The following is a 15,359-nucleotide window of genomic DNA, read 5'->3' on the forward strand; positions in this document are numbered from 1 at the left end:
TTATTATAGAATTCCCTATACCAGACGGTTATTTCTGTCTCGAAAATCCAGAATGTTTATAACAAATTTTTCACTGATTTGATTATTTATTAACATGCTTATAACTTTTACATAAAAACTGTTACTTCAAAATGAAGAATTGCATTTAATGCTCACCTATGTTAAATACGAGACTGCAAATAAAGACTAGCTCATATACCTCCTTGGATAGCTATGGAAAATTCGATCTTGATAGAAAACTCGAAGCACTAGCTCTAGAGCTCTTGAGTCTAGAGGAAAGCAGAAAAATCCGAAAAGTATATACTGGTGAAAGTTTGAATGAAATCGGACAAAAAGTGAGAAATTTATAAATGTATACAACTTGTAATCACTATAAGTGTTCAAATTAGCTGAGTCGGTAATGTCAGGCACAAAATGACTAAGTATAATTTTGTTTTCAAAAAAAATGTATGAATCGGGAGTAGAGGGTCTATTCCCTGGAGAGGACCTTTACTAATATGCAAGTGGCAATTAATAAAGGATTGAATGCCTGATTCATAATAATAAAGAATCTAAAATGAATAAAATATATTTTTTTAGATGAGTATAAGTAAATCATGATCATAAAATTAATTAACTGCATTAATAAAATAAAAAATATATTATATTCAAAAGATGGTAAACAAAGGTGTCAGCACAGTTTGCTTTTAGTGCAAAGATACTTTACTAATTATATAATTGGTTGAAAATAAAGTGCTTTGTATGCGGAAAAAAAGGGTTTAAAAACCGACTCATAATTTTCTACAGGGTTAGATCGATTTTTTTTTTAACAATTGACTTTCACAACGACTGAATTTATGGTCCTTTTTTATTCAAACCCGGCGGTAAAGTAACTTTCTTGACAAAGATTGTTTTCTAAATATTCTTCTAATTTGATAATTTCTTAACCCCCTCCCTCATTTTTTGTGTTGTTGCTAAAGAAGGCAAAAAAAAAAGAGTGTTCCTCCCCCCCCCCCAAAGCCACTAAATGAAATATCTGACGACGTAATTTTCCAATAAGTTCCGGGGCAAAAAGTGCTCTTAACCCCCCCCCCCCCTCCCTCCCCCACTGGACACACACACACACACACACAAAATGCCCTCGGAATATTACCCACTAGGACAATTACCCCGGGGACAATTAAAAACCCCAAATTCTGTTTGTTTTTTTAATTATTAAATCCAACTTATGTTATCAGGGTGGACTTCCTCTTTAATGAACAAAGGGGTAAACTTCGGGGAAAGGGGGAGTAATTGTCCTGGGGTGGTTGTCCCTGCATGATTATCCTTGGGGGTATTTTCCTATAGGGGTAATATTCAGGGGTAGGGTTAATTGTCCTAGGGAGTAATTTTCTGGGGGTAGTTGTCCTCGCCGGGATGGTTATCCTGGGGGAGGGGGTACACTCTAAAAACTAAAATGTTAAATCACCATTTAAAAGGGCCGAGGAGTGACCACTCTTTCAAACTGGTAGATTAACACTTTAAACATGCTGGATCCAACACTATAAAGGTTGAATCCGGCGTGTTAAAAGTATCAATCTGACATTTTGAAAGAGTGGTCACTCCTCGGCCCTTTTAAATGGTGATTTAACATTTCAGTTTTTAGAGTGTAGGTTTCCGGTGTGTATTGTCCTGATACGGGGGATGGGTATATGACGGCGGAAAGGGGAGAGAGAGAGAGAGAGAGAGACGGAGAGCGAGAGAGAGAGAGAGAGAGAGAGAGAGAGAGAGAGAGGGGGAGGCTGAGTGAAATAATGAAGGGAGGTCGGGAATGGGGGGGGGGGGTGTATGTGTGAAGGGGGTGGGGGGGGGGGGGGGGGGGGGAATAGATAAGTTTTATGCCGAAGCACAATCTGCAAAATAATTACCTATCCTGAGTATGAAGATAACTCCGACGATATAGGGTCAGGTCACGTATAGTTTGTAAGTGTTAATCTGACGGCAAAGTTACTTCCATTTCCTATAATTCAAAATCAATCTAATCCGAGTAGGTCTGTTCCGGCCCCTCCCCCTCCAACTGAGAAAGTAATCACTTCTGATTGGTTAAAAAGTTTGCTTTACCGCTCGTCATGAATAGTAGGCCTTTCGTGATTAGTCAGTTAAGAGATATTTTTCTTTATTTTTTTAACAAAAAATTGATGAATCAGCAATGCTTTTTCGTTCAGTTTCGATCCCCTTTAATTTGTATTTTAAAAAAAAAATGTTATCATTAAATTTCATTTAAAAGTGGAACGAAATGTGTTTTTTTTTTTGTATTGGTAACCAAATAATAATTTTCGAAAGTAAGCAATGTTCATGCTCCACGATTGGTCAGTTAAATGTGAAACTCTGATGACGTCATTACATTGACATTGACAACTTGAATGACAGTATCATCACAAGGCGCTGGCTTCTGCGCATTACGCTTACCACAGGGCGTGGCAGGGCGTGGTTAAAGCGTTTAACGCCAATACGGGCCACTAAACTGGAAGCATAATGATGCGCTTCATGTATGCGCTGCGCGTTGCAAGTATTTACGCCTTAGCTAACGCCCTGGTAACAAAAATGTAAACAAATCTCATTCTCTTGCAATTTTGCTATCTTGAGAACTTTCTGCCAAATTTTTGACAGTTTTTGCCTATTTTTCACTCTTTCTAAAGATCTTATTTTCATCCGCCAGGTAAGTACGTAATTCTTTACACATTAATGATTATTTAGAGCAAATTTGAAGAAAGACGGAACAATATTTCATATTTTATCGAAAGAAAAAGAACTCTTTGTTGACTTTTGTTTGTGTTCCAAACATCCATTCCCGTATCTTAAACACGCATGTTAACGACGATCTTGTTCATGATGTCTGCCAAACCCGCTTATGTGATGACATTATCCCCCTTTTCTTTTCATATGCTACTTATGCATTTCAACTTCATCTCCTTTTTTCCTTCGCCCCCCCCCCCCCCTCGTTTAGATCACAATTTCTAAATAATATCAACGGAAACAGAGATTTAGGCGATGTATTGTATTGGACGAATTCGTTCCCCACACCCCTATACCCTTGGAAGGCCTTTACCCTGTATCGGGTCAGTTTCTCCTCATGCCATCAAACCACCGATGGCAAACTCCCTGGATGTAAGCAAAAATAAACACATTAAATGCATGAAATAAATGAGCAAATAAGGAAAACGATAGATACAGACACAAATACTTTAAACGACCAAAATAAAAGTATAACCAACGTAAAATATATGACAGATAGAGTCTAGATCTAGATCTATATGAATTAATATAGGGAGAGATGTTTACAAAGCTCTTCTTCGGAGTATTTAGGAGGAAAAGAATCCAATATCCAAGAAGAAAACAAAACACAGTTATTTGGAAGAAAATATGGAGAGAAAAAAAAACAACAACATAGGTCTATTTAGAAAGTATAATTTGCGTTCACCAGGGAGATGTCTCCCTGGTGTCACTGTTAGTCACTAGTCACTGTTAGCCGTATACGGTATACATGGACATTAGTTCACCGATATACAAAAAAAAGTTACCATTTTTGCCTCAAACTTAATATAAACAGGAGCTATGTAGTTCCTTCAAAGACCCCAGCTTTTCTCTGCCGTCTACCATCTCACCCATACCAGCTATGTCGGGCAAGCTCCTTCTGAAGTACCTCCAGAACAACTTGGAGAAAGAACAACTTCAGCAAGGCATTGCTGTGAGTCTTGATCGAATACTCAAACAGTAATAATGTTTGAAATCAATGTAGATCTACCTTAATATAATAATTCTCAATTTTGCACTTGATATAAATATCAACGATAATAATATGAAATCAACAAACTTATTCTGGTAATTATGATGGCAAGGATGATAATGATAACGATTATGTTGGTAATACCTGTAGTAACAATAACCTTATACATAATTCAAATAAATTATAATGATGATAATATTTTGTAAAGTAATGTGTCATAGGGCCAAATTGTTACCACTTTAGGGCGGTATAAATACACAAAAAAATGATTACATTTTAACAAGTTAAGATGAGAAGTTAAGATTTTAAAGTTTTGGCCCTTTTAAGGTCCAACTAAAAATGTATGCTTTAATACCAAAAACAAGTATCATATATTATTTATAACAAATATCAGAGATTGAAATAAGAAACCCAAAATTCAAAATGAAATCATATTTTTGTATCTTCTTGCTTTGTTTTGGATGACAGAGCCTGGCAACTCAGCTTGGAGTTAAGGCTGATGGAGACAGCGCAGCCCTCCTCACTAAGATCAGCTCTCTGGTGACAGAATCAGAGAGGAGGAGAGTGTCAGCAGAAAGAAGGGCTAAGGCATTTGAGGAGAGGTACCTGGACCAGGCCATGAAGGACCAGGTCTTGGAGCTAGAGCTGGCTGAGACCAGGAAGCAGAAAGATGCTGCTTTGAAGAATCTCCAAGTAAACCATTTATTTTTTTACTTCTATTTTTGTTTTTCCTATCGGTTAGACGGTATATAAGTTACTTTCTATTAGTATCATTGGTTTTCAAATTGTTTGTCTACTCTGATAGGGCGCTCTTATTTTAAAATCGAGAAAAAGAAGGCATGCTAATATGATACAAACAAATATATTCATAGTTGTATAACTATAGAATTTCCACGAGAAATACTGTTTGATTTTCTTTTCTTTTTTTCCCTTCAGGATCTGACATGGCAGCCAACGGTTCTCTCTCCTGCCGACAGCGGCCCGACTACTTGTGTCTCTTGGTAAATATCAAGAACAAAAAATAACTTAAATAACTTAAGCACAATAACAATGAAAAAGTAATGCTCCTGTTAATTTAAAATGGTGTAATTGATATACATTTCCAACTTCTTGTTTACGAGAGCAATATGCCATGTAGTCAATATCGAAATATACAAACACTCTCACAAAAGGCCAATATCATGGTGGGCAATTTTTTTATGTAAGTGTTTATGTTGTCTTTTAGGTGTTCTGGAGATAATTCCCAAACACCATCTACAGCACCATTAGACAATGCAGTAGCACCCACCCACCCATCTACTCCTAGCACAGCCCCCATCGACACCATCCCATTACCCCTCATGTAAGAATAACAAACAAATCTACATTGGAATATGACTGTTATACAGTTATACAGTAATTTCAGCTGAAAGGGCTACCCCGTCAAAACAAATAAGTGATAAACCAATATACAAACAAACAAACAAACAAATAAATGATGGTATACAAATTCGGATAAATAGAAAATCAACGATTGAATGAATTGAAAAAAATAAATCATTAAATAATTTCAATAAACAAAAAAACAAAATAACGAGCAAATACATTAAATACAAACAAACAAGTTGTAGTCTGGTCAGAAAGTACGATCTTGTAAAAAAAAATAGGATAAACATGAACAAATTCTTCTGTTTTTCGATTTATTCATTAGACCACCTAGCCCCGGCCCCTGGGCTAGTGGCCCTGGTACCCCTCCATCTGGTACCCCTCCAACAGTTCCTCTGCCCGCTCAGGCCTCTACGGTGGTTCTCCAACTTACTCCATACACAGCTTCACGGTGAGTCAGTATTATTTTTTTCTTTAACAACATTGAAAGAAAACAAATTTGTTTGGAAATTTCTTAAACAAATGATAACATTTAATTAACTTTTCATTTAAGTGGGCAAATGCAAAAATCGAGAAGGTTTTTGTGTTTTGTTTGTTTGTTTGTTTATTTGTTTGTTTTTACTACTTTGATATCTTTCTTCTCTAACAAGATCTCTAAAAGTGAGTGCTGCTGATAGTGGAACCACTTTGCCTTTGAGCAGAGCAGCTGTCCCAGCCCAAGGCCCATCAGCCTCCTCCTACGTTTGGGGGATGTCTGATCTGACGTCGTTTCACCAGGGCGGTGGCGACGTCTTCTTGGGCAGCGGGGCCAACGGGACGGTACATCTCTACCGTCATCGTGCAACCGACCATCCGATCGCGCTGAAAACCTTCGAACTACCTAACGACATCAAAGCAATGACAAGGAAGGTTGGTTTAAACTAACTAAATTAACAAAATAATTTGGTTGCCGCCCCTTTATGACTGAGCATTGTAGCGACAGACGATGACTAAAGAGAGGGAAAAATGATAATGATGATGAAAACATAAAAAAATAAAAAAAACTGATAATGGTCATGAACTTGTATCTATACTCAAGTTTCTTTCTTCTCGTACAACCTGACAGGTGAACGCCATCCAGTCGGAAGCTTTCATCCTTGACGTCCTCGGCAGGGAGGATTGCTTTCCCACTTTCCTTGGATGCTTGGAGATCAGCACAGGTAAGATAGGTCTTGCGATGGATTTCGTCGGCGATACGATGACGGGAGAGTCCTGGACACTGAGCCGTGGCATGCGAAAGCTAGCGCTAAGTCAGCATGACTGGTGAGTACAGATGAGTTTCTCTTTAAATCTTTTAGGCTTTGAACGATCAAAAATCTTTATGTGAATGCAACATTATTTTGATAGAGGCCTAGTGGATATGACAGCAGTCTGTGGAAATACATTGATCTCCATTTGCCACTTTCGACCCAGGTAAAGTAAACAATGAAGATGATTGATGTCGTTGTACTTTAGCGCAGTAGACAGTTTGTGTAAAATAATGCTGATTAAATGCATCAACCAGCATTAAAAAACAAGCAATTACTGTCCTTCTTTCTTTCAAACAGGTTTGCTCTGGCTCTCGACATCGCCAAGTCCCTCGGTCGCATCCATGAGAAAGGCTTTCTCATGAACGACCTTAAAGAAGATAACTGCTTGCTCCGGAAGACACCAACTGGCCGATGGCAAGCAGTTATCGTTGACTTTGGGCTCGCGTGTCCTTGCGATAGACCTTACTTCTACCGCTTTTCCGCTGAAGACAAGGAGAAGTACCGTAGAAAGGTATATTGATTATTGTGTTTTTTCTTTTCGTGTAATGTGATTTCTATGAAATTTGGTAAATCATTGTGTGTGTGTGTGAGAAAAAGAGGAAGGGGCAGAACAAGCGAATAGATCGACATTACAAACAGGATTATTTGGCTAATTATTGTTTTTCATATTTTTGTTGACATCATAGACAATGTACCCACAGGATCTCAAAAATATTCAGAATGGGGCCCGGCACGCTTCTCTTTCTTGGCTATCTACCCACATAATTATGTCATATTATGCTATTCAAGTTGATATCATTTATACTTCAGTAGCTTGTGATGTTCTCAGTGTGCAATCAAGTTGATGGTAATTAAAGATATGAACAGATCCCCTTTTATTTAAAAGAATTTCAATCGTCATTTTGTCCCTCTTATTTTTACAGGAGGTGTATGTCCACATCGCCCCTGAATGCGCCCTCGATGACGTGCTGACCTCGGTCTCGAGTGACGTGTTCCAGCTCGGAAGACTTCTCACCTTGATGGGAGGTGCTACGACCAACGCCGATCTCACCGCCATCGGCAACATCTGTCGACAGAGCTCTCAACTCTGCCGACCTAGCATCGACGAAGTCGTAGCCGAGCTGGAGAGAATGATGTAGACAGACACTGTATTCGATAAAATATCAAATTATATTTATTTTTTAATTCAATTCAATTTCAATTCAATTTCAATTTCTCTTTCTTTGTTACATTTCTCAATTTCAGAAATTTACAAATCGCCATGCGTTTTTCTTGCATTCGAAAGCCGTTGTGTACTAAAAGTCGAATTAATCCCACAACATATTATTGCAAGCACTTTGAAGTGAATATAAATGAAATCCAAATGACTTGTATTGGATAACTCTCTTTTTTGTAGTTAGGTAAGTATCACCAAAAAGAACGACAAAGATAAAGCAATAATTTGTCAAGACTTTACAGCAATGGACATTTTGCGATTTGTTAATTTCTGCAATTAAGAAAAGCACATCTAATATGGAAATCGCAAATAATATATGCAATATCATAATTAAAGGTAGTAAATTGGTATAGTCAATCTTTTGGGGGGGGGGGGTCATAACGATATTTGATATTTTTTTCGAAATACAGTGTTAGGTAAGTATTGTAAATATCCATTCTATTCTTCATCTTTTGTATATGTATATTTGATGATAGCTCTAAACAGGAATTCTGGCATTACTATGTCTTGACCGATGAACGTTAGTTAAAAAGAATCAATTCATGAAAAACTTTTCAGGATGAAATTCAAATCATATGAACCGAACAAAATACACTGTCGAGCTTAAGCAAGATTTGGTAAAAGGTTATTGAATTTGCAATAATGTTACGATATAGCACAAAACAAAACGAAACAATTTCAAATGACACAAAGAGTTATGCCAAACTTGGAAATACTTGTGTTTGTTTTTCTTTTCCATTTAACAAAAAGCAGGCTGCCCCAATGTGAAATCTAAACACATTATCGTCTGATTTGAAAAGAAGAGAATAAATCTTGTGCAATACAAGCGATTGCAAGACAGTCCCATGAATGGGATAAACGGACATACTTTGTATATACCTAAATCATTAATACAAAATTAATTCAAATGAAATGAAATCGAATGGAATCAAAATCATTAAAGAAACCAAAAAAACACATTTGTCTTAGACCTAAGAATAGAACAAGAAAACAATTCACAGGATTTAAAATCAATTGCTCACATTTTTCCTTACAAATATTAGCTGGTTTTGGAAAACTTCTAAGCATTCGGAGATGGAATAATCGGTATTAACCGAAGGTAGACCATCACGGTACAGAGCGGGGTGGGGCTCTGTACATGATAGGGTTCTTATCATTACAGCTTTTCTTTATTATAGGCTAGGATGTCCCAATAGTAATGTGACAAAACAACGAAATATAAATAGGTACATGTATACTAACTGAAATATACTTTAAAAAATATCGAATGTATGTCGCGAGACATATTCCCAGCAGTTTTACCGTATATTTCTTTAGGAGGACGTGGCCCCACTAGTATGCAAATTGAAATAATTTAGGTAAGCAAAAGAGCACCATAGTATAGAACTCAAGGTTTAAAATAGGCGGGCCCCGGACCCCACGCCGTTAAGGCTTCGCGTCCGCAATTGAGTTCAGTTCACGCCCCCACCCCTTTTTGGAAAATCTCTGATCCGCACCTGGGTGGGGGGGGGGGGGGGGGGGGGACTCTGTACATTGAATAATACGCTCTAATAAAGAAAATGGTTTCAATCCACATTTGAACGTATACAAATGGCGGCTTTTTGAACATCAGTATACACGATGGCATTGTTTCGTAATTGGCACGTGATCGCATTCTCAATCGCTGATTAGTTGAAAGTTAGCTGCGTCACGTTTTTTTTCCTTGAAACCCACGCTCGATACTAAGTTTCAATCATAACAACAAGAAACCGTACTCTTTCTGATTTCTGATTTATCGTGCAGTAAAGAACACCTAGTGTATCTTTTTCTGTGTTTCCGAAAGCGATTTTGAAGCAATTATTTTGCTTTAAAAACATTATTCTCTTGCTCTTTACCAATTACAAGTGTTTTTTTTTTTTAAAGGTGAGTTCAAATTCAGGAGAACTTGATTTCAAGAAAAACCACCCGTCAAACCAGGGGCCTGCACTCTAATGCATTGAAGCCAAGTTCGTCAAAGACAACAAATTGACCTCTCTTGTATATATTAAAGCTCATTTCAGACTCATACCACAAAAAACTGCCAACGAAAATGAGAAATTAGTTGGGCTGACAACGAGACTAGATTTGTACAACGAAACAACAATGTTTCTTTATGTGTATATAACTATGTTTATAGTAGATACACAAAAAAACAAACATTTTATACTCGTGACCTTTGATAAATATAACACGATCACAGAGACTTTCGAGAAGTCAACCCTAGGAAAATTTCAGTAACCTTTCTATCACATTTTGAAATGTGAGAACAAAATTATGTGTGCTAATCCAAAAATATTTTCGATAGGGAATATAGTCAGGTATTGAAATTTCTCGAGAATTGATTTTAGAACGTCTTTGCGATCATGTTTGTAGAAATATGAGGAATGATTCGTCAAATAATGAGACTTAAATTTTACAATGAACAAACAAGTTTTAGTGTTTATATAATTTTATATAGCATTATATTTCAAATCAAGCGCTAAAATTGTAAATAAAACCAAATCTTTTTTATACAATAAAACTAATTGACGTGAATATGTTTCTTTTTTGTTCATGAGAATTATACAGACCAAATTACACGTCTGGTAGTGACGATTGAGATGAGGGTTTAATGATAATGATGAATAATGATGATGTTGTTGTTGTTGGCGGTAGTGTCGTGGTGGTAGCAGTGGTTATGGTAGCAGTGGCGCCCGGCCCCCCACTCAGTGTTATTTAGGGTACGCATATGCTCGTACCCTCTTTTTGAAAGCACCCCCTATCTGAGGACTGCCAACATTTCCGAACCCCCCTTTCGCGGGCTTTTCGCGGGCTTTTCCTGCCTTGGAGACCCCCCTAAATCAGGAAAAATGCTCAATGTACCCCCCTAAATTCGGAATAATTTCTCAGGAGTCCAAAGAGATGAGAGAAAAAAAGAAAAACACCCCCTTTTTAAAGAAATCTCCGGGTAAAAAGTCAAATACACCCCTTTTTTTTTTACAATTCTCGGGCCGGACTTTGTCGCACGAAAAATACCCCTTTATCGTACATTTTGGCAACACGCATGCGGTCATTCCAACATCTGAGTGGGGGGGGGGGGGGGGCCGGGCAGTGGCGTAATGAGCGAAAACATTTTGTTGGGGGCAGAAAGAAACAAAAGTATAATTTACAAAAAAGTGAGACATTTCAGCAACATTTTGTAAACCACTGGTATCGAATTAACAATAAACCACGTTTGATTTTTTGGGGTGAGGGGGGCAACTCCCCCTCCCCTCCCCGGGCTCCCCCATCAGTACGCCAGTGGGTTGTAGTGATGAAATAATTAGGTGATGATGATGATTGTGCATAGGTTCAATGATGATAATGGCGAAAGTTACGTAATATGTTAGTGATGATGGTGGTGGTGGTGGAAATGATGATAATAATCACGACCCCCCAGAAAATAACCCCTAGGACAACTACCCCTGAGGACAACTACCCCTGAGGACAACTACCCCTGAGGACAACTACCCCTGAGGACAACTACCCCTGAATACAATTACCCCCTTGGACAACCAACCCCCCCCCCCCCGAGGACAATTACCCCCGATTTTTGTATTGAAACCAATTTATTAACAGGGTAGTCTTCTATTCCCCTTTCATGAACAGGGGCCGGGGGGGGGGGGGTAATTTTTTGGGGGAGGGCTATTTGTCCTTGGTTGTCCTTGGGTGGGGGTGTAATTGTCCTATAGGAGGTAATTTTCTGTGGGTGATTATCTAGGGGGTTATTGTCCTGACGGTTCTGGGACACCTACCCCCTGGACATCCACCCCGGATACCCATCCCAGTCAACTACCCCCTAGGACAACTTACCCTTAGGGCAACCACCCTCTAGGACAACTACCCCCTGGGACAACTACCCCCTGGGACAACTACCCCCGGACAACTACCCCTCAGACAACTGCCCCCTAGGACAACCATCCTCTAGGACAACTTCCCCCGGACAACTATCCTAGTGGTAGTTGTCCGGGGAATTGTCCCGGGGGTAGTCTTCCTAGAGGGTGGATATTGTCCTTGGGGGTAATTTTCCGGGGGGTAATTGTCCTGACGGTTCTGGGACACCTACCCCCTGGACATCCACCCCCGGATAACCATCCCAGTCAACTACCCCCTAGGACAACTTACCCCTAGGGCAACCACCCTCTAGGACGACTACCCCCTGGGACAACTACCCCCGGACAACTACCCCTCAGACAACTGCCCCCTAGGACAACCATCCTCTAGGACAACTTCCCCCCGGACAACTATCCTAGGGGTAGTTGTCCGGGGGAATTGTCCCGGGGGTAGTCTCCCTAGAGGATAGTTGACCTAGGGGGTAGTTGTCCTAGGGGGTAGTTGACTTGGGGTGATTTTCCGGGGGTGGATGTCCAGGGGGTATAAGTGTCCGGATACGCTCCCGACAATCAAAATCTTATAGAAACTATGTGATCAATTTCGATTATTCTTTTATAGTATAAGGAGCAAAAGAAAGAGGAGGAGAACAAGAAAGAGTGAAAGAGACGGGGATGGTACCAGAGGTTCTTTTTTCCTTCAGGGTGCTCTAATTTGCCCAGGTCCGCTACAAAAAGGGGCAAAATGGTATGAATGCGGAAGAATTGGTAGTCTGTCCAGAATGTATTTGGTTTAATTAAGAGCCAGTTTCAAGTAGAGGGGGCCAGCGACACGCGAATTTCAGAGCGGAATCTTAAATGTATTACAAAGTTTTGGTATGGGGTCATGAATTTGGTTCAAATTAACATATTGAAGGCATATGCGTTCCTACAATATTCATTGATCGTTGTCGCGGTTGGAATCGAGTCTAAAGTTATGAAATTATAAATAATAAACTCTTTATGTTGTATAGTTCCCTCTCAAGATCAAGATATTAATTTAGTTATGAAACAATTTTCCTTGACTAAAATCGACCGATTAGCTATTCTCGTTTCGAAATTATATATCACAACTACATATTCTGAGATTTTCATGGTCGCAGCTAACATTGCACGGCCATAGGCGCTATTTGAAATTTATAAAAATTTACAGGGAGCACCGGTAAATTTTTTTATTCAATTTTTCTCGAAAACAGAAGTGTTTTAGGGGGATAATTTTTTTTAGTGCTTTAAATACATCCACAGGGCATCCAAATATTTTAAAATTGTAAATTTTCAAAATTTCCCAAAACTTTGTATGACCTTTAATTAAAGGCCGCATTAACTCTCATTCTAGCATGACGTCTTGGGAATAACCTATCAATATCATAGAAAACAGCATCATCAAAATAATATTTGTATCAAATATTTGCGGATGGTGGGGGGGGGGGGATTCTCCCATCCGAAAACACCCTCCTTGAAGGTGGCATGTGTGCCAAGTTTTCCTTTCATTTGTGGATAATAATAGGCTATTGCCTGAGGGATTTAGAAATAACAAATTTTCTCAGGGTGGACACACCTCGCCCTTGATTTTCTTATAAAACTAAGAACAATATAGAGCCATAACACACATGAGAGATTTTAAAACTCAATTCACTCTGGGCGGGAGGGGGAGGGGGATATTATGTGATTTATTCAATAGCATCATCAATTTCTTCATCATCATCATCTCCATCATTATCAGCATACCCAATGTAACAAACATCGTTAGTATCAGCAGTTTCTTTACCATCATCAACATCATCATCACAAACATCAACATCATCATCATCATCATCAGTTCATCACAAACATCAATATCATCAACAACATCAACATCATCAACATCATCATCATCATCATCATCATCACAAACATCAACATCATCATCATCATGAACATCAACATCATCATCATCATCATCATCATCCTCATCACAAACATCAACATCATCACAAACATCAACATCATCACAAACATCAACATCATCACAAACATCAACATCATCAAAAACATCATCAAAAACATCATCATCATCAACATCATCACAAACATCAACATCATCATAACAAACATCAACATCATCATCATCAACATCATCAAAAACATCATCATCATCATCAACATCATCATCATCAACTTCATCATCATCATCATCATCATCACAAACATCAACATCATCACAACAAACATCAACATCATCATCATCATCATCATCATCATCACAAACATCAACATCATCATCAACATCATCATCATCAATTTCTTCATCATCATCATCTCCATCATTATCAGCATACCCAATGTAACAAACATCGTTAGTATCAGCAGTTTCTTTACCATCATCAACATCATCATCAGAAACATCAACATCATCATCATCATCATCATCACAAACATCAACATCATCAAAAACATCAACATCATCAACATCATCATCATCATCATCATCACAAACATCAACATCATCAAAAACATCAACATCATCAACATCATCATCATCATCATCATCACAAACATCAACATCATCATCATCATGAACATCAACATCATCATCATCATCATCATCATCATCATCATCATCATCACAAACATCAACATCATCACAAACATCATCATCATCACAAACATCAACATCATCAAAAACATCATCAAAAACATCATCATCATCATCAACATCATCATCATCAACTTCATCATCATCATCATCATCATCATCACAAACATCAACATCATCATCATCAACAACATCATCAAAAACATCATCATCATCATCATCATAAACATCAACATCATCATCATCATCATAACAAACATCAACATCATCATCATCATCGTCATCACATGCTTTTATGTCAATGCATCCATGCTGTAATATTGTCATAGATACATAATAATTCCCCCCAAATCACAATAGATCATGATTCCACAGTCCACACTAATGTATTACAGAGAATGATGATGATAGTACTGTATTTGATACAATCACATCGCATATACTGAGAGTATGGCATACAATTTGCAGCAAGAACAATTCAAAGAGTACCCTACAAAATTAATATTGAGAAGGTAAACTCCATATCAAAATAAACATCACAGGAGAAGTAATGTCCATATAGAGTAATCTAGTGTGTAAGATATTGCAGTTTCTCAGATATTATTTGATATTTCAAATATCTAATATGTATTATCAGGTGCATCTATAATAAAAATGGAAAACTGTGTGGTATATTGGCTGGAGCAATGTAAAAATTGTAGTTGTATGTTGAAGCAGCGTTATAATAAATTCCATATCACTTGAAATTAATTTGATTTCCGAACAAATTAAGCAAATTTAGCACATTATTATTCATAAAAATACTGTTTATTAATGCATATTGCATGAGGAGCTCTTGCCTTCTCAAGACAACTTTAGGCAGACAGAGAGTATAACATCTTCTGTAGACAGGTTTATTTCTGGATAGTACAATCAAAACTTATTATCTTCATCATAAGCCTTGATTCAAAGCGAATGAACCAAGGTTTATGATCAAGAGAGTTATTACTAATCCAATGAGCAATACCTAACAAGAAAAATTTGGCTGCCTCTCAAATATACCACCGCCTAAATTTAGTTAGGATCCTGGCTTGAATTATTCTTGGAATATCACAACGACAACAAAAAGCCTATACTTAAATGTGTCAATTGATCTTCATGACCTTTCATCTTTGACATGACAATCCCAAAAATCTGATAACTTGTTCCCCCCCCCCCCCCCCCCCCCCCCCCATAGTGATGCATACTAGTTACAGGTTTTAAGTTCACAACTAAAATATTTTCA

General features: G+C 38.0%; 1 protein-coding gene across 1 annotated transcript; it reads right to left on the reverse strand.

Annotated features, from left to right (window-relative positions):
* Positions 1–7,316: 7,316 nt before the first annotated feature.
* On the reverse strand, positions 7,317–15,301 carry LOC115920388 (coiled-coil domain-containing protein 1-like). The gene is made up of 4 exons (XM_030976113.1): positions 13,879–15,301; positions 13,619–13,818; positions 13,382–13,468; positions 7,317–7,520 (listed from the first exon to the last, which is right to left on the reverse strand). Exons 1-4 carry the CDS (start codon positions 14,420–14,422, stop codon positions 7,317–7,319), a joined length of 1,035 nt encoding a protein of 344 aa, XP_030831973.1. The 5' UTR covers positions 14,423–15,301.
* Positions 15,302–15,359: the final 58 nt, after the last annotated feature.

Source organism: Strongylocentrotus purpuratus, unplaced genomic scaffold (genome assembly GCF_000002235.5).
Source record: "Strongylocentrotus purpuratus isolate Spur 01 unplaced genomic scaffold, Spur_5.0 spur5_scaffold_8, whole genome shotgun sequence".
Lineage (NCBI taxonomy): Eukaryota > Metazoa > Echinodermata > Echinoidea > Camarodonta > Strongylocentrotidae > Strongylocentrotus > Strongylocentrotus purpuratus.